Source organism: Salvelinus fontinalis, chromosome 12, assembly GCF_029448725.1.
Source record: "Salvelinus fontinalis isolate EN_2023a chromosome 12, ASM2944872v1, whole genome shotgun sequence".
Classification (NCBI taxonomy): domain Eukaryota; kingdom Metazoa; phylum Chordata; class Actinopteri; order Salmoniformes; family Salmonidae; genus Salvelinus; species Salvelinus fontinalis.
Window position 1 is genome coordinate 136,637 of NC_074676.1, and position 26,163 is coordinate 162,799.

Sequence of the window (26,163 nt, forward strand, 5' to 3'; positions counted from 1 at the left end):
AAGGCTCTGTATGTGTGAGTGTGAGCTAGATGCTAAGAGAGAAGGCTCTGTATGCGTGTGGTTTCAAGGTGCTGAGGAATTGTGTCTCATAACATCTCTAGGGAGAAATACTCGCTACAGCTTCCTACCTAAAGTGCGAGTTGTGATCCCCTGCTCCTGGCTTTGGTCAACACACACGCATCCTAAAACATAGGCCACACACAAAAGCTCACCGTTGAAAACTTCATTGAACTCTCCTGGTGGGGCGTGGATGACAAAGTTTGCTGCTATGCGTACCTGCAAAAACAAAAAGGAACACACTTTCAAACACAAACGTCAGAAATGCAAGGGTAGGCTTAGTACCAACACAAATCTCTTAGATCAGTGAGTCACACAGGCAACGTTTTCCTAAACTTTGAGATCCCAGGTCTGGAGACTGGCGAGGTCAGCAACACAAACATCAGGACCAGCACACAGAGGGATAGGGATAACATTGGGTAGATATGTTTTCACCCATTTATGGTCAACTTTCCTCTCCCTGTCTTTTCTGTTATTGAGGCTAAATCATGAAGGACGAATAGAGTGAGTTCACTACCAAAATTCTCACTTCTCAGCCACTGTACACCCAGAGAGTTGCCCTCTCTTCATAAGGTCGGCGCCTCCAGCATCTGTCTGCCCGCCGCTACTCAGTTGCACCACAACACTTCCTGTTTGGAGGTGATATGTGAAACTGACAGCGAGGGGCGGGCAGCCCCTCCCTCGAGTGGCTCATGAACATATAAGGGCATGAAAATGTGCTGAGAAGCCTAGTGGTGAAGTACACCCCTCCCGCTCTCTCTGCCAGTGTAGGGCTTTTGGCATGTGGCTTCACTGGTTTGGCTAGTCCATCATACCCGCCCCCCTGGACTGACAAGCTGGGAAAGGGAGGTGTGTGTGCGCGCGTGATTCGCTCTCTCCCTTGGGCCCTCATCAGTGGTGTGTATGAGAAGCTTTGGTGCATGGCACGAGCTGCAGACCGATTCTCATAATGAGTGATGATACGGTGTGAACCAGAGAGGCCCTCAGGGACTCTTACGTGTGTGTGTTGCTCTGGAAAGAGAGTATTTGCATTGCTGAAATCCCTGCGGAGGAACCATTTGGATCAGGACTCCCTTATTATGCTTTAGAGAGATGTAAACAAACTTTACTTGAAAACACTGCTGGGTCACTACGAGGCTATCTGTTATGCTCCATTTACGCTCAACTCTGCTCTTACGGCCTAGCATTGTGAGATGCTGTGCGGTTCCATTTCGTTTGCTCCCTCTTGGGTCGGGTCGCTTTCGTAAGAGAGAATATGTTGTCTTTAAAAAATAAGTGTTACCCTTAAACAACCCCATCATATCGTTACGATATAGAAGTAAACCCAGTGAGGTGGCAGGGTGACGCCAACAACACATCTGTTGGGCGTGAATAAAAGGCATGATGCGCTTCATTGCGACTATTGGGGTGATTCTCATGAAACCAATTTGTACCATGTCAGTAGTTAGTTACCAAACCTTGGTCCGTGAAGCATGGAGTTGGAAACATCATTCTTTGGGGATGCTTTTCTGCAAAGGGGCCATGACGACTGCACCGTATTGAGGGGAGGATGGATGGGGCCATGTATCGCGAGATCTTGGCCAACAACCTCCTTCCCTCAGTAAGAGCATTGAAGATGGGTCGTGGCTGGGTCTTCCAGCATGACAATAACCCGAAACACACAGCCAGGGTAACTAAGGAGTGGCTCCGTAAGAAGCATCTCAAGGTCCTGGAGTGGCCTAGCCAGTCTCCAGACCTGAACCCAATAGAAAATCTTTAGAGGGAGCTGAAAGTCCGTATTGCCCAGCGACAGCCCTGAAACCTGAAGGATCTGGAGACGGTCTGTATGGAGGAGTGGGCCAAAATTCCTGCTGCAGTGTGTGCAAACCTGGACAAGAACTACAGGAAACGTATGATCTCTAATTGCAAACAAAGGTTTCTGCACCAAATATTAAGTTCTGCTTTTCTGATGTATCAAATATTTATGTCATGCAATAAAATACAAAGTAATTACTTAAAAATCATACAATGTGATTTTCTGGATTTTTGTTTTAGATTCCGTCTCTCACAGTTGAAGTGTACCTATGATAAAAATGACAGACCTCTACATGCTTTGTAAGTAGGAAAACCTGCAAAATCGGCAGTGTATCAAATACTTCTCCCCACTGTACATATACATATCTATATATCTATCTATCTATATATTTTGTAATACATTTGCAAAAATGTCTAAAAACCTATTTTTGCTTTGTCATTATGGGATATTTTGTGCAAATTCAGGGGGAAAAATGTAATACATTTTAGAATAAGGCTGTAACGTAACAAAATGTGAAAAAATTCAAGGGGTCTGATTACTTTCCGAATGCACTCATACATTTCTGCCAAGACGCGCTTTTAAATGGATAGTTGTTGGATCAATGACTGGAATTATATGGGAACACCTAGCATGTCATTGCATCTCACTTGCCACCACAAAACACTGAATATCATAATCACTTGGCTATCTTTATTCTTTAAACAGTGACACCTCTGTGCAGAGCGCAAATAATGAGGTGCCATTCGGTCTTTAACTCTTTATTGGCCATGGCCTTGTGACAGCTGTGAGTATTTTATGACACGAGACAATGCAGCGATTCTTCAGCACGTGGAGAGCTTTGGTCTTGACAGACGACACACACAGACAATTATTGTTCTGCAACTTTATCTGTGCCTCTGACTAACTGGCTGTTTGGCGTGAGAGAGCTTGAGCTGTCGTGTCCGCAGAAGAAACCACTTATGGCGCTAGGTTTGAGTCACACCCAGGTGGGCGGGCGCACACACACACACACACTTAGGTCATTTCACAGGAACACTGAGAACAGGGATGCTGACAGCGGATCGTAGGACAGACAGCGGATCGTAGGACAGACTCAAGGGGAAAATTGTTTTTGACACTTTCCTCAACTCCCAACAAAGGGCATAACCTTTTTGTTTACATTTTGGGCACAACTTAAGACAGCCACTCTACCCGCTACAATCTTATAAAGAGCAATTCTACCATAACAGTGATTTTTCACTTTAAAAATGTACCGCAAACAAAATGAATGATTGCAAAGTTAAACAAACCATACAACTCTATGCACAAGGACAACTTTTACCAATTTCCATAGAATATATTACAAAAACACATTTACTTAAAGATCAGTGCAGTTTGGTAACTTTGCAATCCTTGTTTCAAATTTTAAAGTGAAAAATCTCACTGTTAGCGTGGAATTGACCTAAAACATACTTAGGCCTAGACAATAACACAAAACACATACACTGTACGAACAAAGTAATGCGCACACATACACAACGAACACACAAAGACCCCCTGCGGGAGACTAGTCTTTGTAAGGTCCTGGGCAGACAGTCACCAGCTGGGCTTTCTGTTCTCTCTGTGTTCTCTGTCCTCCAGTGATAATGTGTTGTTTGTTTCCCCACATCCACATTCCCAGTAGCATCTATTATCCCAAAAGACACTCCAGTGGAACTAACCCTAATCGCAGAATCACACCACTTATCGGGACACTCCAGAACCCTAAACCAAGAGAGGGAGGAGGAATGGGAGAGGGGGTGGTATAATCTGACCGGCGTGAATCCTATAGAGGAAGACGGTAGAAGACGGCACCAACTCTATTCTCTAGGAGGCTGAATCCTCTTTCTTGGCACCTCTCCACCGATCCCCATATTTGTAATAGGACTAGGCCTTTATGAATAGGCACCTTGAACAGAACTAGAATAACTAGCAAAACAGTACACATGTAGAGCCTAACACAGGTTAACCAAACACAGGTTAAAATATCAAAACAAACTCTGAACCAATTATATTAATTTGGGGACAGGTCGAAAAGCTTTAAACATTTATGACAATTTAGCTAGCTAGCTTGCAGTTGCTAGCTAATATGTCCTATTTAGCTAGCTTGCTGTTGCTAGATAATTTCCCACCTGGCCAACATCCAGTGAAAATGCAGAGCGCCAAATTAAAATAAATTACTATAAAATGTATTTTTTTACGTAAATACTCGATAAAATGGAAGACGGGATGATCTGTGTTCAATACCGGAGGAAAACAATGTGTAGCATGCTTTCTGGTCACGCGCCTCCAACAAACAGTACACTTTACTGGAGCCTCATTCTGAACATGGCTACTTCTTCATTTCTCAAAGGAAAAACCTCAACCAATTTCTAAAGACTGTTGACATCCAGTGGAAGCGATAGGAACTGCAGGAAGGTCCCTTAGAAATCTGGATTCCCAATGAAATCTCATTGAAAAGAGAGTGACCTCAATAAAAAAAAGAAATCTGAATGGTTTGTCCTCTGGGTTTTGCCTGCCAAATAAGTTCTGTTATAGTCACAGACATGATTCAAACAGTTTTAGAAACTTCAGAGCGTTTTCTATCCAATACTAATAATAATATGCATATATTAGCATCTGGGACTGAGTAGGAGGCAGTTTACTCTGGGCACGCTTTTCATCCAAATGTGAAAATGCTGCCCCCTATCCTAGAGAAGTTAAGAAATAAGGGGGGAGGGGGTCAATGCTCTACTTAAAAGTCACATGTTCATTTAAAACCTGTTTAACCCTTTATCATGGTTGGTGTCTTGATGGATTTATCTAAGATTGCGTGACAAAGAGCATCCTGCACCATCGAGAGCATCCTGACCGGTTGCATCACCAACTGGTATGGCCACTGCTCGGCATCCGACCGTAAGGCGCTAGAGAAGGTTGTGCGTACGGCCCAGTACGTCACTGGGGCCAAGCTTCCTACCATCCAGGACCTATATACTAGGCATGTCAGAGGAAGACCACAAAAAAATTGTCAAAGACTCCAATCACAGACTGTTCACTCCAGTACCGCACAGCAAGCGGTACCGGAGTGCCAAGTCGAGATCCAAAAGGCTCCTTAACAGCTTTTACCCCAAAGCCATAAAACGGCTGAACAAATAATAAAAATGGTCACCCGGACTATTTACACTGAGCCCCCTTTTTTTTACACTGCTGCTACTCGCTGTTTATCATCTATGCATAGTCCCTTTACCCCAATCTACATGTACAAAATACCTCCACTAATCTGTACCCCCAAACACTGACTCCGTAACGGTACCCCCTGTATATAGCTTTGTTATTGTTATTTTTTTCTTTAGTTTATTTAGTAAATATTTTCTTAACCAACAATGCAGTTCAAGAAATAGAGTTAAGGGCCTGTAAGTAAGCATTTCACTGTAAGGTTGTATTCTACGCATGTGCCAAATAAAATTTTATTTCAAAAAAACATTACTTCTCTGTCCTTGCATTTATGGCAGTGTAAGTTGTCTTTATATCATGTTTAGCATTAATCAGTACAATTAGACATTGAACTTGAAGCCTGTAAGAATCCTGGATCTAGCCGTCAGACAGTTTGTTGTACAGAAACCTCATAAATGCAGTGTAACTACGTAACATATGTTATGACTCCTATGTTATGGGGTGAAAACAGTTTTCATAGGCACATTCACCCAAAATAATTGATGCATTGCAAAACCAAATGCTTTTAACCGAAAGAGTTACCTTACCTTCATACTTAAAACCTAAATTGATACCGTCATTAACGTGGTTCTTCAATAATGATGCATAATAATTGTTGGGTGCGCATTTGGTGGCCAGCTGATTAGTTACGCCACGATATTGTCACACATCATCATCTGATCCAGAAAGGAATTTTCTAAATGACAAACAGCTGTTGTGATTAAGCATGCGATGCAACATCCCAAGTGCTGGGAAAAAAAGATGTTTGCGAGGAATGTCCAGAATATTTTGGTGTCTCATTCATTATGCCGGTGAAGACTGTGGTGCCTGGATCCACATTGGAGCTAATATCCCTAGCGAAATGATGTTGATGATGTTGAATAAACATGAAAAATACAGTTTGTTTTCCATATTAGACTTGCAATTTTAAACCATACAAGGGGCTTGAAGTAGGCTACCTGCACTTTAATTTGGAGCTCAGAAATTCCAATACTGGAATACGCCTACCTTAAAATGTAAATATCCTCAATTTGGGGCTTGAAAAGATACTGTAATTTTTGTAGACAATTTATAAGTTCTCCTGCTCCCTTCTAATTATTTGTGATTACATTTTATATCGGTTTTTCTGAGAGATGTGACCACTTTTGTTTGTTTCCCGCTGCTTCAATTGAAGGGTATTGCACTACTCTGTTCGAAAAATGACATGCAGTTATTATGAGGATAACAAAATCTAATGTTGGCTTCCACTTGGCTTTCCATACAAATCCTTCCTTTAAAAACAAACGTGGTTTGTGGTCACTTTCATTATAAAAACAGCAAATGGGTTCCATATTAGGTCCTATATGTACAATTATAAAAAATATATATATCATTGTATAACATTGAGGTCCTTAAATTACAATTAAGTGCTTTAAAACGTCCCTGAAAGTCTTTGAATGTGACTTGCCAATGTCTGTACGAACCCTGCTTAAAAAGGATGCATAGTCCTACGCCTATGGTGTAGTATAGTTGGAGTTATGGATCATTTAGCATATATTCATTTTTATTCCTCCAAGTACACTTGTGGAAATGCATGAAAAGCTTTTTTTTATTTTAAACCATTTTGAAATGTTTATACCAATGTCACACATTGGCCCCATTATTTATAGAAAGACTCATACGTGGAGCTGTTCGTAGACAGAATAGCACCACCGGGGCCATTTCCTCTACATTTAAATCTATGACCGCAGGGCAGACATCCACAGAAAAGAGAAGCGTTCCTTCTTTGGCCATGCATTCTTCACAAAAACACACAGGAGAAGTAGGTGTCACAGAGGTCAGGGTGCTGCTAAACAGTTTAGCTTCCTCCACTGTCCCAATCCCCACACTGGGCTCGAAACAGTGATCCTCTGCTTCGCAGCATACACATGACCACGATGGTTGACAACGTGTAAACCGATTGAGCCATACAAAAAGGCACCGATTGGGTGGCTCCAGCCGCAACATTTCAAGCTAGCTGTGGAGTGAGTTTACAGCACGTTCATAAATCCGTTACACTAACCCCTCATAAAATCGATAAAAAGCAAGCTACCCCGGGCGTTCAGCTAAACCCAACTGCCGATTCAGTCCACGGGCACTACTGTAAAATACTCAAGTAAAAATACTTAAGTACTTTTGCTACTACATTCCTAAAGAAAATAGTGTACAGTCGTGGCCAAAAGTTTTGAGAATGACAAATAGTAATTTCAAAGTCTGCTGCCTCAGTTTGTATAATGGTAATTTACATATACTCCAGAATGTTATGAAGGGTGATCAGATGAATTGATCAAATTAACTGCCAAGTCCCTCTTTGCCATGCAAATGAACTGAATCCCCAAAAAACATTTCCACTGAATTTCAGCCCTGCCACAAAAGGACCAGCTGACATCATGTCAGTGATTCTCTCGTTAACACAGGTGTGAATGTTGACGAGGACAAGGCTGGAGATCATCAGAATGCATGATTGATATTTTGATGTGCTACCTGTCAAAATTGGATCCAGAAGAATCTAATATTTTTGGCTCTTCAGACAAATTTGCCAACATTTGTGCTTATTGGCCTATATAGGCTATATTATTCACCACCTGAGGAAGTAGGAACTCAAAACACTTATCTAGATTGCTAACTAAATATATGATGTAGGCTGGACTACAACATCCTACAAAAACTTCACAGCTGCAGGCATAGGCTACTTGATGTAGGCCTATTCAATGCAAATTGCACAGTCTGCTCCGTGGGCGCATCAAAACCATACAACAGACTGATGTAAACTTGTGCTATGAACTTCATATTAACCCATAAGCGTCTACGGCCTGTCTAAGCCGGGGGACGGTTCCAAGGATTCTTCAGCCATTTGATTTTGACTTTTAAAAAGATCCCCTTGAAGTATAATTTTTCTTCAATTTTTTATTTATTTTGGGCCTTTCTGCTATTAGCCCATACAATCACACCGAATAGCAGATTCACTACATGGAACAGTCGTCGCTCCCCCCCCCACACCCCCCAAAAAGAACATCAAAAGGAAGTTTGTCCTGAAGTGTCTGTCCTATATCTGAGAGATACAAAAGATCAGGAAACATTTTTTTTTTTTTTTTTTAAACCTGTATTAACACCTTAATTTTGGCACTAAACAGTGTCCATATTCAGAAAGTATCCTTTGACTTTTACATTTTGTTACATTAGTCGTATTCTAAAATGGAATAAATACAACCTCAATCTACACACAACACCCCATAATGACAATGCAAAAACTGGTTTTTAGAACATTTTACAAATGCATGTATTAAAATGTAACAAAAAATATATAAAGATTATTCACATAAGTATTCAGACCCTTTACTCAGTACTTTGTTGAAGCACCTTTGGGAGCGATTACAGCTTCAAGTCTTATTGGTATGACACTACAAGCTTGGCACACCTGTATTTGAGGAGTTGCTCCCATTCTTCTCTGCAGATCATCTCAAGCTCTGTCAGGTTGGATGGGGAGCATCACTGCACAGCCTTTTGGCAAACTCCAAGCTGGCTGTCATGTGCCTTTTACTGAGGAGTGGCTTCCGTCTGGTAGAGTGGCCAGAAAGGCCTGATTTGTGGAGTGCTGCAGAGATGGTTGTCGTTATGGAAGGTGCTCCCATCTCCACAGATGAACTCTGGAGCACCGTCAGAGTGACCAGTGGGTTCTTGGTCACCTCCTCCCTGACCAAGGCCCTTCTCCCCCGATTGCGCAGTTTGACTGGGTGTCCAACTTTAGGAAGTCTTGGTGGTTCCAAACTGCTTCCATTTAAGAATGATTGAGGCCACTGTTCTTGGGGACCTTCAATGCCGCAGAAATGTTTTGGTACCCTTCCCAAGATCTGTGACTTGACACAATCCTGTCTCGGATCTCTATGGACAATTCCGTCGACATCATGGCTTGGTTTTTGCTCAGACATGCACTGTCAACTATTAGACCCTTATATAGACAAGTGTGTACCTTTCCAAATCATGTCCAATCAATTGAATTTACCAAATCAAGTTGTTGAAACATCAAGGATGATCAATGGAAAAACAGGATGCGCCTGAGCTCAATTTCAAATCTCATAGCAAAGGGTCTGAATACTTATGTAAAAAAAAAAAATGTTTTTAAACAATTTTCGCTTTGTCATTATGGGGTATTGTGTGAAGATTTCGTTTTTTGTGTGTATTTAATCCATTTTAGAATAAGGCTGTAATGTAACAAAATGTGGAAAAAGTCAAGGGCTCTGAATACTTTCTGAATGCACTGTACTTCCATATTTTTTTTACTGGTACCGGGGGCTTTCAGATGAGTCCCCCCCAATTTCATGGTATCCAAATTGGTAGTTACAGTCTTGTCTCGTCGCTGCAACTCCCGTATGGACTCGGGAGAGGCGAAGGTCAAGAGCCGCGCTTCTTTTCCAAAACACAACCCAGCCAAGCTGCACTGCTTCTTGACACAATGCCCCGCTTAACCCGGAAGCCAGGCGCACCAATGTGTCGGAGGAAACACCGTACACCTGGTGACTGAGTCAGTGTGCATTAGGCCCCGCCCGCCACAGGAGTCGCTAGAGCGTGATGGGACAAGAACATTCCTGCCTGCAAAATCCTGCTGACGCTGGGCCAATTGTGTGCCGCCCCATGGGTCTCCCGGTCACGGACGGCTGCGACAGGGACTGGACTCGAACCAGGATCTTAGACCACTGCTCCACTCGGGAGGCTTTCAGACACGTATTGTGAAGCCTGTGGGCGTCCTAGAGCAAGACAACCAACATGTATAGTACCAGTCAAAAGTTTGAACACACCAACTCATTCCAGGGTTTCTCTTTATTTTTTTACAAATTTTCTACATAGTAGAATAATAGTGAAGACATCAAAACTATGAAATAACACATATGGAATTATGTAGTAACCAAAACAAAAGTGTTAAACAAATCAAAATATATTTTATATTTGAGATACTTAAATTAGCCACCCTTTGCCTTGATGAAAGCTTTGCCCTCGTGGCATTCTCTCAACCAGCTTCACGAGGTAGTCACCTGGAATGCATTTCAACTCAAATAACATTTTATTGGTCACATACTCTCACATTAACATCTGCTGACCATGTGTAACGAAATGTTGTGCTTCTGGTTTGGACCATGCAGTAATATCTAATAAGTAATTAACAAATTCACAAAAACTACCTTATCCACACAAATGTAAAGGGTTGAATAAGAGGTGTGCCTTGCGAAAAAGTTAATTTGTGGAATTTCTTTCCTTCTTAATGCGTTTCAGCCAATCAGTTGTGTTGTGACATGGTAGGGGTGGTATACAGAAGACAGCCCTATTTGGTAAAATACCAAGTCCATATGATGGCAAGAACAGCTCAAATAAGCAAAGAGAAATTAGTGAAGACATGGTCAGTCAAAGCAGTATCTTCAAGTGCAGTCGCAAAAACCACCAAGCCCAATGATTAAACTGGCACTCTGTCTCCTAGAGAGTATCGTACTTTGGTGTGAAAAGTGCAAATCAATCCCAGAACTACAGCAAAGGACATTGTGAAGATGCTGGAGGAAACAGGTGCAAAAGTATCTATATACACAATAAAACGAGTCCTATATCGACATAACCTGAAAGGCCGCTCAGCAAGAAAGAAGCCACTGCTCCAAAACTGCCATAAAAAAGCCAGACTACAGTTTGGAACTACACATGGGGACAAAAATTTTACTTTTTGGAGAAATATCCTCTGGTCTGATGAAACAAAAATAGAACTGTTTGGCCATAATGACCATTATTATGTTTGGAGGGAAAATTGTGAGGCTTGCAAGCCGAAGAACACCATCCCAACTGTGAAGCACAGGGGTGGCAGCATCATGTTGTGGGGGTGCTTTGCTGCAGGAGGGACTGGTGCACTTCACAAAATAGATGGCATCATGAGGATGGAAAACGATGTGGATATATTGAAGCAACAAGACATCAGTCAGGAAGTTAAAGCTTGGTTGCAAATGGGTCTTCCAAATGGACAATGACCCCAAGCATACTTCCAAGGTTGTGGCAAAATGGCTTAAAGACAACAAAGTCAAGTGGCCATCACAAAGCCCTGACCTCAAACCTATATAAAATTTGTGGGCAGGACTGAAAAAGTGTGTGCGAGCAAGGAGGCCAAAATGGGCCAAAATTCACCCAACTTATTGTGGGAAGCTTGTGGAAGGCTACCCAAAATGTTTGACCCAAGTTAGACAATTTAAAAGGCAATGCTACCAAATACTAATTGAGTGTATGTGCTTCTACACCTGCATTGCTTGCTGTTTGAGGTTTTAGGCTGGGTTTCTGTACAGCACTTTGAGATATCAGCTGATATACGAAGGGCTATATAAATACATTTGATTTGATGTAAACTTCTGATGCACTGGGAATGTGATGAAAGAAATAAAAGCTGAAATAAATCGTTCTCTACTATTATTCTGACATTTCACATTCTTAAAATAAAGTGGTGATCTGACCTAAGACGGGGAATTTTACTATGATTAAATGTCTGGAATTGTGAAAAACTGAGTTTTAATGTATTTGGCTAAGGTGTATGTAAACTTCCAACTTCAACTGTATATTTTGATTTGTTTAACACCTTATTGGTTACTACATGATAGAGGTCGACCGATTATGATTTTTCAACGCCGACACCGATTATTGGAGGACCAAAAAAAGCCGATGCCGATTAAATATATATGTAATAAATGACAATTACAACAATATTGAATGAACACTTATTTTAACTTAATATAATACATAAATAAAATATATTTTGTCTCAAATAATGAAACGTTCAATTTGGTTTAAATAATGCGAAAACAAAATGTTGGAGAAGAAAGTAAAAGTGCAATATGTGCCATGTAAAAAAGCTAACGTTTAAGTTCCTTGCTCAGAACATATGAAAGCTGGTGGTTCCTTTTAACATGTGTCTTCAATATTCCCATGTAAGAAGTTTTAGGTTGTAGTTATTATAGGACTATTTCTCTATACCATTTGTATTTCATTTACCTTTGACTATTGGATGTTCTAATAGGTACTTTAGTATTGCCAGCCTAATCTCGGGAGTTGATAGGCTTGAAGTCATAAACAGCGCTGTGCTTCAAGCATTGCGAAGAGCTGCTGATAAAACGCAGGGAAGTGCTGTTTGAATGAATGCTTACGAGCCTGCTGCTGCCTACCACCGCTCAGTCAGACTGCTCTATCAAATCATAGACTTAATTATAATTTAATAAACACACAGAAATACAAGCCTTAGTTCATTAATATGGTCAAATCCAGAAACTATAATTTCGGATTTTTATTTTTTCAGTGAAATACGGAACCGTTCCGTATTTTATCGAATGGGTGGCATCCATAAGTGTAAATATTGCAGTTACATTGCACAACCTTCAATGTTATGTCATAATTATGTAAAAATCTGGCAAATCAATTACGGTCTTTGTTAGGAAGAAATGGTCTTCACAATTTGCAATGAGCCAGGCGGCCCAAAATGCTGCATATACCCCGACTCTGCTTGCACAGAACGCAAGAGAAGTGACACAATTTCCCTAGTTAATATTGCCTGCTAGCATGAATTTCTTTTAACTAAATATGCAAGTTTATAAAAATATACTTGTGTATTGATTTTAAGAATGGCATTGAAGTTTATGGTTAGGTACATTGGTGCAACGACAGTGCTTTTATCGCAAACGCGCTCGTTAAATCATCACCCGTTTGGCGAAGTAGGCTGTAAATTGATGATAAAGTAACAGGCACCGCATTGATTATTTGCAACGCAGGACAAGCTAGTTAAATTAGTAATATCATCGACCATGTGTAGTTAACTAGTGATTATGTTAAGATTCATTGTTTTTTATAAGATAGGTTGCTAGCTAGCATTAAACTTACCTTGGCTCCTTGCTGCACTCGCGTAACAGGTGGTCAGCCTGCCACGCAGTCTCCTTGTGGAGTGCAATGCAATCGGCGTCTAAAATTGCCAATTAACGATTTTTATGAAAACTTGAAATCGTCCCTAATTAATCAGCCATGCTGCTCGACCTCTACTACATGATTCCATATGTGTTATTTCATAGTTTTGACATCTTCACAATTAACTACAATGTAGAAAAAGTTAAAATAAAGAAAAACTCTTGAATGAGTAGTTGTCCAAACTTTTGACTGGTACTGTATGTGTTTGTTCGAGTCTCACCTTTTCACGGAGGGTTCATTTGTGACCATTGTAAAAAAAAAAAAAAAAAAAAACATTGTGTAAAAATAGAGACTGAGCTAGAAAATGGTATATCATACACTACAGTTGAGGAACACTGGGAAAGTAATTCTGCTTTGAAAGTTGATAAACTTGTAACCCAACTTTGAGAAAATGGCCCTTGAATGTTTTGGTTCACATACTGGAGAGCTCTTCTTTGTCTACACCCATTCAGCATCGTTCATACCTTCTTAAGCCTTAGCCCCACCCATCTCTTTAAGGATTCACATGTGAGGCCATGTGCTAAACAGTGAGTAGTGTACTAAAACAACCAAACATTTCAAGACTAAAGGCTGGTTTATACTACGTCTATCGACATGTCTGTTGACAGTTGTCGCGGTGACATCATGAACATTCGATTGTCGTCCGACATTAAACTTGTAGTTATGAAAAAGTATAAAACACAAAAACGACAGGCTGCATGACATCAGCAGCCTGGTGGTCCAAAATAGTATAACCGGTGTATTTTAACACCAATAAACCCATCTGTTTAAAAATGAATTTAGTATATTTAAATTTAGCAAACCAAGCAACGTTTTGGTTCATTTCTATCTTGTTAGTTCAATGACTATATCATAGCTGACACTTAGCTAATTAATTATTTTCCTGTAATAATGAATACTAATGGGGAGCTAATTACAGAAAATAGCTGACGGTTGTGAGTGTTATGAAATAAAAGCAGGGCATGCTACTGGAGAATTTTAGAACTTGGACAACGTTTCATTGGCTTAACGTCATATCCTAATTTGACTTTGGTGCAGGTCATGGTGTTCTTCACATTACATTCTCTGGTAAACACACACTATATCAAATATCATCACAAATGCATGTCACATGCACAGGATAGAGAAGGTGTAAACGGTACAGTGAAATGGTTTCTTGCATAGTGGAGTCTTTTGTTTAGCCAACTGAACGATGAACCAAAATCCCAACTCATAACGTTACCACAATGCATGAACCTGCAGGTAGCTAAAGCTAACCAACTAGGTTCAATGCTAGCTAGCTAACATTAGGCTATAACTAGCAATGCAAACAGCATTTTTTGGGGGCAGTTTTTTGTGATAGTTCAAAAAAGCTGCATTAGAAAGGATTCCCTACACATACTGAGCAGCTCATGTTATAGACAGAAGCATGCTACATGGCAAACCAATCTGAACTCATCTCTCAGCATGTCCAGCCCATTCATTATCTCAGCCAATTATAGCTAGCAGGAAGCTTCCTGACTTTTTCCGTTGCCATTTACAGAGGGCATGCGAGTTTGTTATTAAAGGCACATGAAAGTTCACATGTTTTTTTGCCAGAAATGCCTTCTGGAACACATTTTGATAAAAAATTTAATGTTTACGTTCAAATCCCTCTCCTGTGAAGTAGTGACGTGCGACATACGCCTAGTTTCTTGAAACGAGTCACATATTAGTGTGTCGACCAAACAGTTCGGAGCGTACAGACGATTTTGTGAGAAGACAGACTTTCCGGATAGCTCATGGTCTGACAAACACTTCTCTTGCGCTGCCACCGTTCACCGCAGATGCTGATTTCAAGGTTTTTCTGCTAACCTAAAAAACATTACATGGCCTTGCTCCTACCCATTTTTCCAATTTGGTCCTGCCGTACATACCTAAACGTACGCTACGGTCACAAGATGCAGGCCTCCTAGAATTTCTAAGCAAACAGCTGGAGGCAGGGCTTTCTCCTATAGAGCTCGGTCTCAACCTTTAAGTCTTTATTGAGGACTCACCTCTTCAGAAGGTCCTATGATTGAGTGTAGTCTGGCCCAGGAGTGTGAATGTGAACGGAAAGGCACTGAAGTGACGAACTGTCCTTGCTGCCTCTGCCTGGCCGGTTCCCCTCTCTCCACTGGGATTCTCTACCTCTAACCCTATTACGGGGGCTGAGTCACTGGCGCTCTTCCATGCCACCCCTAGGAGGGGTGCGTCACTTAAGTGGGTTGAGTCACAGATGTAATCTTCCTGTCCGGGTTGGCACGCCCCTCGGGTTCATGCGGGAGATGTCAGTGAGCTATACTCGGCCTTGTCTCAGGGTAATAAGTTGGTGGTTTGAAGACATTCCTCTAGTGGTGTGGGGGCTGTGCTTTGGCAAAGTGGGTGGGGTTATATCCTGCCTGGTTGGCCCTGTCCGGGGGTGTCGCCGGACGGGGCCACAGTGTCTCCCGACCTCTCCTGTCTCAGCCTCCAGTATTTATGCTGTAATAGTTTGTGTCGGGGGGCTAGGGTCAGTCTGTTATATCTGGAGAATTTCTCCTGTCTTATCCGGTGTCCTGTGTAAATTTAAGTATGCGCTCTCTCAGGACCTGAGCCCTAGGACCATGTCTGGCCTGATGACTCCTTGTTGTCCCCAGTCCACCTGGTCGTGCTGCTGCTCCAGTTTCAACTGTTCTGCCTGTGGAACCCTGACCTGTTCACTGGACGTGCTACCTTGTCCAGGACCTGCTGTTTCTAACTCTGAATGATCGGCTTTGAAAAGCCAACTGACATTTACTCCTGAGGTGCTGACCTGTTGCATCCTCTACAACCACTGTGATTATTATTATTTGACCCTGCTGGTCATCTATGAACATTTGAACATCTTGGCAATGTACTGTTATAATCTCCACCCGGCACAGCCAGAAGAGGACTGGCCACCCCTCAGAGCCTGGTTCCTCTCTAGGTTTCTGCCTTTCTAGGGAGTTTTTCCTAGCCACCGTGCTTCTACATCTGCATTGCTTGCTGTTTGGGGTTTTAGGCTGGGTTTCTGTATAGCACTTTGTGACATCGGCTGACGTAAAAAGGACTTTATATATACACATTTGATTGATTGAGATGCAACAGTGTGACATAAGTGGACTGCAGAGCGAGGAGCTGAGCGTGCCCAATCTGACTGGAACGCGGCGCGAGTTTCCCAAAGGCTGGAGCGTCAACCTTCTCGCCGGCTCCAATTTCGCTCCAGTAGCACTCACTTCACGAGCTCAGGGCATGCCCGGCCCAGCATGCATTTGTAGTCTACTTGTGTGCCGCTATCGACCCTTGCTTTAGTTACTGTCATGGAGTTCACTAAAGACACTGATAAAAGACACAGGTGCTAAATCAAGGTGACTTATAAAGATGAGGGCCAATAGAGGGAGTGTAGTGATGTAGTGTCTGTCCACAACTAAATAATCATTGTGTAATCTGCAAAGACATATCCCAAACGCCTGATGGTGTACACACTACGTGAAACATGCGAAAAGAAAGGAACAAGATGGGTAGATAACTAAGTGTGTCATTTTAGCAAAGTATTTGCAGGAAAAAAAATCTGATCTCTTGAACATTGTTCATTTTTGTTTTATTATCTATACAAATAGGCCATCATTAATTTGGGCCCAATAGGCCTGGAACATTCCCACGTTCAAGGAGTTCTACGTTTTGATAGGGTTATTTTGCCTAAAAACATTTAGGCCTATCTATATAAAAAAATAAAGATAAAATAGAAAAATAAACTCTGCCCAGCCTGGCAAGAATGGCCAAAAGTGTGTTTAGCCTCCCCAGGAGCTCTGCATGTGTGGAGAGCGTATTCTCCGCTGCTGGCCAAACCCATGGTTCAAAAAAAAAGAAGAAAAAAAAGAAGAAAAAAAAGGCACCAAGTCATTTTTTGTTTAATTTTTATTTATTTGAAATAAGTCACAGCCTATAGGCACAATTTAGAGACTATAATGATTTAATACAACAAAATGTTGTTTAAAATGCTGAGCGCTTTATGTCCCTACCAGCCTATTGTGTCACACAAGCAAATGCTTCAATGTATTTCTTTGTAGGCTATAGCCTTGAAAGAACATGGAATAAACATGAATTATTTAGGCTTTCTTAGGCTCCCTGTCTGGCTCATGACCTATTTAGAGTGTTTATATGCCGTTTAATATGACATGTAGCCCGTTTGAAACATGCGCTTCTTACATTCACCTTTTCACGTTATTTCAAATTCATACGGTTTGATTTCAATACTAGAAAACCAAAATGGTAGGTCCGGGTAGTCAAACAAAACAGCTGGGTGTTGGTTAAACTGTGATTTTAATGAATGGAGCGAATTTGGAGCAGCAGTTTTTTTCCCCCTGTGAGCACAGAGCGATTTTTAGCGGAGCAGTAGGAACGGACATGGAGTGCCAGAGAGGAGTGGCAGAGAGGAAGCACCACTCCATGAGCAGGGTTTTCCAACTGCGAAACTCCGCTCACATGCTCTGGTGGACTGAGATGAATCCAACAACATCTCTCTAGCTTAAACTGACATTGTTATGGGGATTTTTGGATTATGCCAACTTAATTGGCGTGGATATCAACAGGGGGTTTTTAAGAAGTGAGAAATACATCCAGAGAGCTGCGACTCCTCTCTCTGTAACTAGAACAGCAGTGAACTGCATGTTTCTCCACCATTGCATTTTGAGCAAGGGTCATATGCTTGTGATTCTCAGAATGCATCTCTCCCTCCTTGTGCACAATGGGAGTGAGAGTGGCTCGGTCACACATCAGCTGACAGTGAAACGGGAACAGGCAGATACTTTCATAGCAGGAATCAACATAATGCAAAGGCTATTACTGTTGACCAAATAATGGTTTTAGAACAATAAACAAGAACGCTGTGTAGCAAAAACCATAGACATTTACTGACCTACGCAAAATGCTTCGGTAAGAGGGAGGCAATGCTGGTGTCTGTAATTCTCGCTTTATAGTTGCAGCTCTAACAGTAAAGGGGTTAACAGCTTAGCTTCGTTTACTGTCCGACTGCCCCATACTGGGCTCGAACCAGTGAGTCGCAACACGTGACCACCCTCCTTGACAATGTTCAAATCGATTGAGCCATACAAAAAAAGGTACCGATTGGATGGCTCCGTCGGCATCATTTCAAGCTAGCTGTGGAGGGAGCTAACAGCACGTTATTAACCCCGTTACATAGGACTCGACCTCACCTAGAGAGATCATGATGACACTTCAAAATGGGGAAGGCCAATAACAAATAAAGTGTTCTCTGTGTGGCTATTTGTCCAGCCAGTAACTACGGTGTGAATTAGAGAACTTGACAACCTTCCGCCAGTAAAGTCTCAGATTACACAGACCACACGACTAACACCCAAACACCAGTTGTTCATAGTTTCAACGTATATGTTAAATGGCTGAGGCTTAAAACAGTCATTACAAGTCAGGGTGGAGCAGACAGTGATACCGGAGTAGTCAAGTACGTGTGGGAGGGCAACACCAGGCAGACAGCAGTGGGGCTGGGCTGTGGTATTTCGGAGGTTTTGTAAACTGATCGCTATACTGGCTCTGTGAGGCTGCACTTTACTTCCCCTATCAAACCATCTACAGCCAATCTGCTCCAGCCAATTCAATGAACGGCATGCATATGCCTCGTATTTTCAGTAGGCTACACCTGAAAGCCTTCTTCGCCATTAGTCTAGGCCATATTCTTGCATTCGCCTGGCTCTGAAGGAGGAACCACTGCACCACGCTCTCTTAGGCTTTTCCATAGTACACTTGTCAAGTTCAGCCCTCACTTGGGTACATCAGCACAACCTGACATTTCAAAAGACGACATGTACGCAACTATGTATCTGGCTGTGTTAAGCTACTGACCTATTTGACCAAGATAAGTGTGTATGCATTGATATGTAGGCTACATGTGCCTTTAAAAGAAAAATGTATGTAGTTCTGTCCTTGAGCTGTTCTTGTCTATTAACGTTCTGTATTATGTCATGTTTTGTGTGGACCCCAGAAAGAGTAGCTACTGCTTTTGCAACAGCTAATGGGGATCCTACTAAAATACAAAAAAAAGCAGTAGGGTTCTGTACATTCAGCATCTCTCAAGTGGAGAGTAAATAGCTAGCTAGCAATATTTCAAGCTTCTCAGTGGAGCAGTGTGGATAAAGGAAACATTTGGAGTAAAGTGGAATACCCCACCCCTGTATTGAGGTATGTTTTCCAACCTATATATATCTCGTGCCGGCTCCAAGGTGTCTTAATGTAACGCAGGAGATGAACATAGTATGTTGAGGGTGATGAAACAAAGGAAGCCCATTCATTTTCAATGAAGGAAGCAAAGTGGGCAGGGGGACCATTGGGCAATGCGAGCATGGGTGAGACCAAATTTGGAATAAACCGAACTGTATTCAAATAATCTGCGATGTCGCGTCGTGATTGACCAATTGAAGCTCACTCTACTGTAGTTTCCAGCCCCTAGTGGATTGACTGTTGATACGTAGCACTACCTAGCCTGCTTACACCAACATTGGGGCGAAGCAAGCCTGGCTATCAGAACGTATGCGTTAAAGGGATCTCTGCCATTACCGTGATTGCGTTCCGACCCCAGTGCAGCGCAGTGTAAACAAGCGTAATGGTAGTGTCGCTATCTTCTTGCGATCATCATGCTAGTTGGACCTATATTTAAATCCGAGATTCCACACTACAATCATCTGTCACACACAAACGGCAGTAAATAACAAATTATCAGCAATCATTGTGCAAAGAGCGTTAACAGGAGGTGTAGGTTGCTAGCTTAACTAACGTTAGCTGCTCATTCGTGAGAAGTTCAAGACATGATCACAAAGCGATAGAGACAAATGAAAGCACAACGTTTGTTACAATGTTTTCGATTAGGAGGGTGAGAGGTTAACTTTGATTAATTTGTTATATGCTGCACGGTTCCTATTTTAGAACTAGGACCGTACAAGGAGTCTGCATTTGAGATTCGCAAAGGAGCGGAAGTTGGGCAGAGCGGCTGCCGAGCTAAAAATAATAGCTAGACTAACGTTAGCCTAGCAATAATCGCGGTTTGTTTATCCAGCTTTTATACACAGTAGCTTAAATAAAAGCATGCACATACAACCCCAAAGATATCATATATCCTCCAATGTGGATAAAAACGTAATCTTACCTTAGCCTCATCAGATAACTGCTCCTCATGATCCGCCATCTTTTCTTCCGGCACCACCAGCTTGTCGAAACCGAATCACAACTTCGGCAACATCATACAGTTGATTTTGATGTGTGTGCCCATACATATTAAATATATCACTTCACCAATCAGGGACTCATTATTATCCATAAGCACTTCAGTCCTACTTCACGTGTTGAACATACAGTCCATGGTTTTGAAAGCATATGTTTGGTAAAACGAAATGACATTGAAATAATATAGTTGTAAATTGTGTTATATATTATAAGTATAGCATGCGTGTTAAAAGTACCCAGTTAGAATGAATTGGCAGTAGTATCTTGTTTCTGACTTTTGGGGGGTGAAATGTATTTACACCATTTGACCACATTTGCAGTAATGTATCAATGCAACAGGGATATGCATGTGGTATACAGTTTGTCATTCAGTACCGTGGAGGCGCTATTTATTTCCACTAGATGGTACTGTACACCTGCATTGGGAACTACTCTGAATAATTACTGTGGTAAAATGTATAAACCCTGAATCGCCATCAGACATGCTTGATTAATAGTGAAGGTGAATTCGACAAGTGCACACATCGGAAAGAAGTGAAATCCCAGATAGACAAACTATTACCCTACTCTGTGACAATACACGCTAAAATGTCTTATTTAAGTGTTTTGTCCAAATAGTGGTCCAGGCTTTATCAGCCTACGCCAATGACGTACACTAGGTAAAGGTGGAAACAGAAATATTGGTTTGCTTGAAATGAGAAAAAGTAATTATCAAGGGATTGTTTGAAGCGGAAGAAAAATGTGCTACATTTGATTTACTGTATTAACTCCAAATATGACGTTGAGTTTGTAGGCCTAGGGTCGTCTTATCTTTCTCACTGGTTGGTTGTTTCCAGCAGATTGTACTAGGCAAGTTATAGGCCAGGGATCTCTAGTTAATATAATACCTTTATGGCTGGGCCCCTTTTTTTGTCTTTGAACCAAGCGTGAACTCAATATGACCTCAGCATGACCAGCTTTCCAAGCTGGTAGGAACCTGACCACAACCTGCAGAATTCCGATGTGCAGCACATATGAGTTGTGCTAGTTAACAAATAAGTCTCAAAGAGTAACTCTCATGAAAACCATATGTTTTAGGCTTAGTTGGGGTGGCATGTAGCCTAGTGGTTAGAGCATTGGGCCAGTAACCAAAAGATTGCAGGATCAAATCCCCAAGGTAAAAAGCTGTCATTCTGCACTGGGTACTAAAGACATGGATGTCAATTAAAGCAGCCCCCTGCCCTTCTCTGATTCAGAGAAGTTGGGTTAAATGTGGAAGCCACATTTCAGTTGAAGGAATTCAGTAGTACAACTGGCTAGGTATCTTCCTTTCCCTAGTTAAGCCTGACTCCTACATGTATTTTGACCATGACTCCATTTTGCCCCTAACGGCCTCAACAAACCAAAGACTCAAGAGGGAAGTTCCGGTGGTAAGGTCTGACCAATCAGAATCCATGCTCCAAGACTGTTTTGATCACATGGACTGGAATAAGTTCCAGGGAACCTCTGGGGATAACATCAATGAATACGCAGACTCAGTCACCGAATTCATCAAAACATGTGATTCCGATGGTGTCTTACAAAACTTACCTGAATCAAAAACTGTGGATTGATGGCAGCCTAGTCGGGAAACTGAGAGATGCTGCTTATAAACATGCAAGGTGACGGGGACAATTGTATGGTAATACAGTACAAATACGACCTATGCAGATCAATCAAATTTTTGAATTTGAGCTTGGTCGGCGCCAGAAATATTCTTAAAAATATTGAATCAGGGTTAGTTTGTTAGCTGGGCTGATAGAGGAGCGATTACGATAGAGTAAACCAAGTCTATATTTAACCTTAGCCTGCAGCTATGATATGTGCTGAGAGAAGGACAGTGTACCATCTAGCCATACACCCAAGTACCTGTATGAGGTGACTACCTCAAGCTCTAAACCCACAAAGGTAGTAATCACACCAGTGGGGAGAGGGGCATTCGTTGGGCCAGTAACTGAAAGGTTGCTGGATTGAATCCCCAAGCTGACAAGGTAAAAATCTGTTGTTCTGCCCCTGAACAAGGCAGTTAACCCACTGTTCCCCAGTAGGCCATCATTGTAAATAAGAATTTGTTCTTAACTGACTTGCCTCGTTAAATAAAGGTTACATTAAAAAAAAATCGACGGCCAGTGCTATCAGGGATCCTTGGGACAGCCCTTCCTTACTTTAAACATTTTAAATGTCAACTTCAATGGAGGTAGGGACGCCCCAAGGATTCCGGACCAATATTCATCCAGTGCCCACAGACTTCTAATTCTGAAAAGTGAAAGCATACCTGTGAGAGGGGTTACCCTGGTAGTAGTTGTAGGTTTTTATACAGTACCCAAGAGTTCTCAACAGGGGGTGCTGTTTTCACTTTGTAAAAATTTCGTTCCCAAATTAAACTGCCTCGTACTCAATTATTGCTCGTACAATATGCATATTATTATTACTATTGGATAGAAAACACTCTCTAGTTTCTAAAACCATTTGAATTATGTCTGTGAGTAAAACAGAACTCAAGTTGGAGCAAACTTTCTGTGAGGAAGTGAGAAATCTGAAATCATGCAGCCTGTTCTAGGGTCAGTTTATTAATTTGCATGTCTTCTATTGGTCGACATGCACTGCATACGCCTTCCCCTAGATGTCAGCAAATAGTGAGAATTGGAATGGAGTTGCTAGGCAGATCTGATGCCATATAAGGGCTCTTGGAACCGGGGGTGCACTCTTTTCAACCTTCGCCATGACGCAAGACAGACCTCAGGATGGCGTTCTGAAAAGCTCCCGTTATAGGCCTTAGATATATCCGGCTCTGATTTTATTCGATATAGGTGTTAAAGACATCATAATGTAGTTATTTTAAACCGAGTTATATCAGTTCATATCAGTATATTGCGATTTTCGGATATTTCTTTGTGCTGCGTTATAGTGAGTTGGGCACGTCTTCGCCACATGGCTAATGTTTACTGCTAATTCCAAAGTTGAAGGCGACAATCTACAACCGAGCAACGATTCTTTTGGACAAAGGACAACTTGCCCAAGATTTTGATGAAAGCTCATCAAAAAGTAAGAACTATTTATGATGTTAATTCGTTGTTCTGTTGAAAAATGTAAAACTCCTATTCCGCCATTAATTTCGGTGCGGTCTCGCTTTAACGCACGCTGTATGTCGTAGTAACGTTAATTTTACAAATCTAACACAGCGGTTGCATTAAGAACTAATGTATCTTTCATTTGCTGTCCAACCTGTATTTTTTTGTCAAGTTTATGATTAGTTAATGATTAGATTAGGTGCCTCTCCCAAGATTTCTCCCAACATTTTGTTGGCAGCTTGGCTACTATTCTCATTGTATAACCACGATTTGTGCCGCTAAATATGCACATTTTCGAACAAACTCTATATGTATTGTGTAATATGATGTTATAGGACTGTCATCTGAAGAAGTTTGAGAAGGTTAGTGAAAAAATTAATATATTTTGCTGGTTTATTCGTTATCGCTATTGTTGGCTTGAATCAATGCTGTTGTGTGGTTGGCTATTGTAGTAAGCTAATATAATGCTATATTGTGTTTTCGCTGTAAAACACTTAATAAAAATCTGAAATATTGGCTGGATTCACAAGATCTTTGTCTTTCATTTGCTGTACGCTATGTATTTTTCATAAATGTTTTATGAGGAGTATTTAGGTAATTCACGTTGGTCTCTGTAGTTATTCTAGTTGCTTTGGTGAGAGTTGTGATGGTGGCTGCAATGTAAAACTATGATTTATACCTGAAATATGCACATTTTTCTAACAAAACATATGCTATACAATAAATATGTTATCAGACTGTCATCTTATGTAGTTGTTTCTTGGTTAGTGACTATTTATATCTTTATTTGGTCGAAATTGTGATAGCTACCTATGCAGGAAGAAAATGGTGGAGAAAAAAAAGTTGTGTCTTTTGCTATCGTGGTTAGCTAATAGAAATACATATTGTGTCTTCCCTGTAAAACATTTTAAAAATCAGAAATGATGGCTGGATTCACACGATGTGTATCTTTCATCTGGTGTCTTGGACTTGTGATTTAATGATATTTAGATGCTAGTATTTACTTGTGACGCTATGCTAGGCTATGCTAGTCAGCTTTTTTACTGATGGGGGTGCTCCCGGATCCGGGATTGTGATGAAGTAGAAGTTAATTTGACCAGAGCTACTGTGTAAATACTGCAATGCGGGTTGGATTGAGCACTTAATCTTCATTTTCAAGGTGATTATTGCACTTTTCTTAGATGTCAGGAACTTGGCGCCTTACCACAGTGAACTAACTGTCCAGAGCCGTATTCACTTGCGATGCACATCATTTTATTACTAGAGCATGCCAGTAGACTTCTGGTAAGTATGCTTTGGTGAGAAAGTGATGGGATCAGGTACAACTGCGTTTACCCACCCCCAAAATGAATATTTATGAGCAATTCCTTACACCCACAATTTCTCACCTGAATGCATTTTTACTTTATTTGAAGGGGTTGGACAAAGGCTGAAATTGGGGTTGAGCGTTACCCTTTAAAAACAGCAGGCTGATTTATCCCTCTTTTCAACACTTTTCCATTAATATTTTTTATTTAACCAAATTAAAAGTGGTGGGGCGCTGGCACATCTGATTGAAAATAATTTAGGAAAATGCCAGCTTGCCACACGTTTGCTGCCGGCGGCCCTGCTGCTCTCCCTGACAATTGATCCTGTGAGAACTGTGAGGTCAACTGGTGTCTTTGTGTATGAGCCTTTCACGTTCATGCTGTTTCAGTTCCTGCAGTGGTCTGGTTCAGTCTCTGCAGTGGCGGCGGTGGCCAGAGGGGGCGCAGGGTGCAAGGTTCTGCCACACCCTTGAGAAGAACCTCGGGAAACTTCTTTTTCTTCTTGGCGTCTGTCAGGAGAACAAACAACACACAGCATACAGGCCTGTAGTTAGAGAATCCCAGTCTCTTCCCACAGCTGCTGTATCCCCCGCGCAAGTGTGTTGTGGAGTGCCATGTGCCTGGCAAGCAAGACTAGAGAATTTAATCAATTCCTGACTTCAAATACGACTTTTTACTACGTATTTACTACTATGTAACTTTTGCTTCTAGAACTTTACAAATAGTACTGCAAAAAAATATTGACACTCTGAGATGTGCTTATCTTCCTCTGGGTCAATCTCTACCCCTGAGATAGGGAGGAAAGAAGGGAGGAAGAAAGGGAGGGAATAAAGGGAGGAAAGAAGGGAGGAAAAAAGGGTTCCCATGGTCATGAGCCCTGGCCCAATAGTTTGCAGGAGGTGCAATGGTGTCCAGGGGAGCAGCGAGAACAGTGGATCGACTCCATTTGGGCCTCCACAGCTGGCTGGGCTGCAACAGGAGGCGATGGGCGAATTAGGGCAATGTCTCTCTGAGGTTGGTCACTCTGGGGTGGTGGTGAGGAGATCGCTAGGCTTGGGTGTTCGCAGAGCAGGCATGAGCTGTTATTCGCCGTGGTGGAGGTACTCCAGTGGAAATTCTTACCTTTCAGTCGGGACACCTTTCCAGTAGATGACAGGGCTGGACTCATGGGCGGAGAAACTCGAAGGCCTGGTGGTAGAGGGCCTTCTCTGGCAGTTACCACGTGGGGCCGATGCTTTCCTCTTTCTCAGGACAGCTGGACCATACGTGGGTTGGCCCAGGGAACGGAAGCTCGCGATCAGGTGCTGGGTGTTACAGAGCAGCACAGGCCACACAGTCATCCAGGGGTGGATGGAGTACACAACTAGGGTCCCATCCTGATGGTAGATGGATGTCACTCCCAGGGTGTTCTGTGGGGTCTCTGTCTGCATGAAAGGGAATATATACAGTGCAGAGAGTCAGAGTC

At 41.8% G+C, this 26,163-nt stretch overlaps 1 protein-coding gene across 1 annotated transcript in view; it reads right to left on the reverse strand.

Moving 5' to 3' along the window:
* The window catches only part of LOC129866589 (F-actin-capping protein subunit alpha-2-like), a 48,023-nt gene extending 27,690 nt beyond the window's left edge, over positions 1-20,333 (reverse strand). Inside the window, exons 1-2 of the mRNA XM_055939337.1 lie at positions 20,226-20,333; positions 213-276 (exon numbers count right to left, since the gene is read on the reverse strand). Of these exons, the coding sequence (XP_055795312.1) occupies positions 213-276; positions 20,226-20,264 (103 nt within the window). The 5' untranslated portion in view covers positions 20,265-20,333. The remainder of the gene's footprint in view (positions 1-212; positions 277-20,225) is intronic.
* Positions 20,334-26,163: the final 5,830 nt, after the last annotated feature.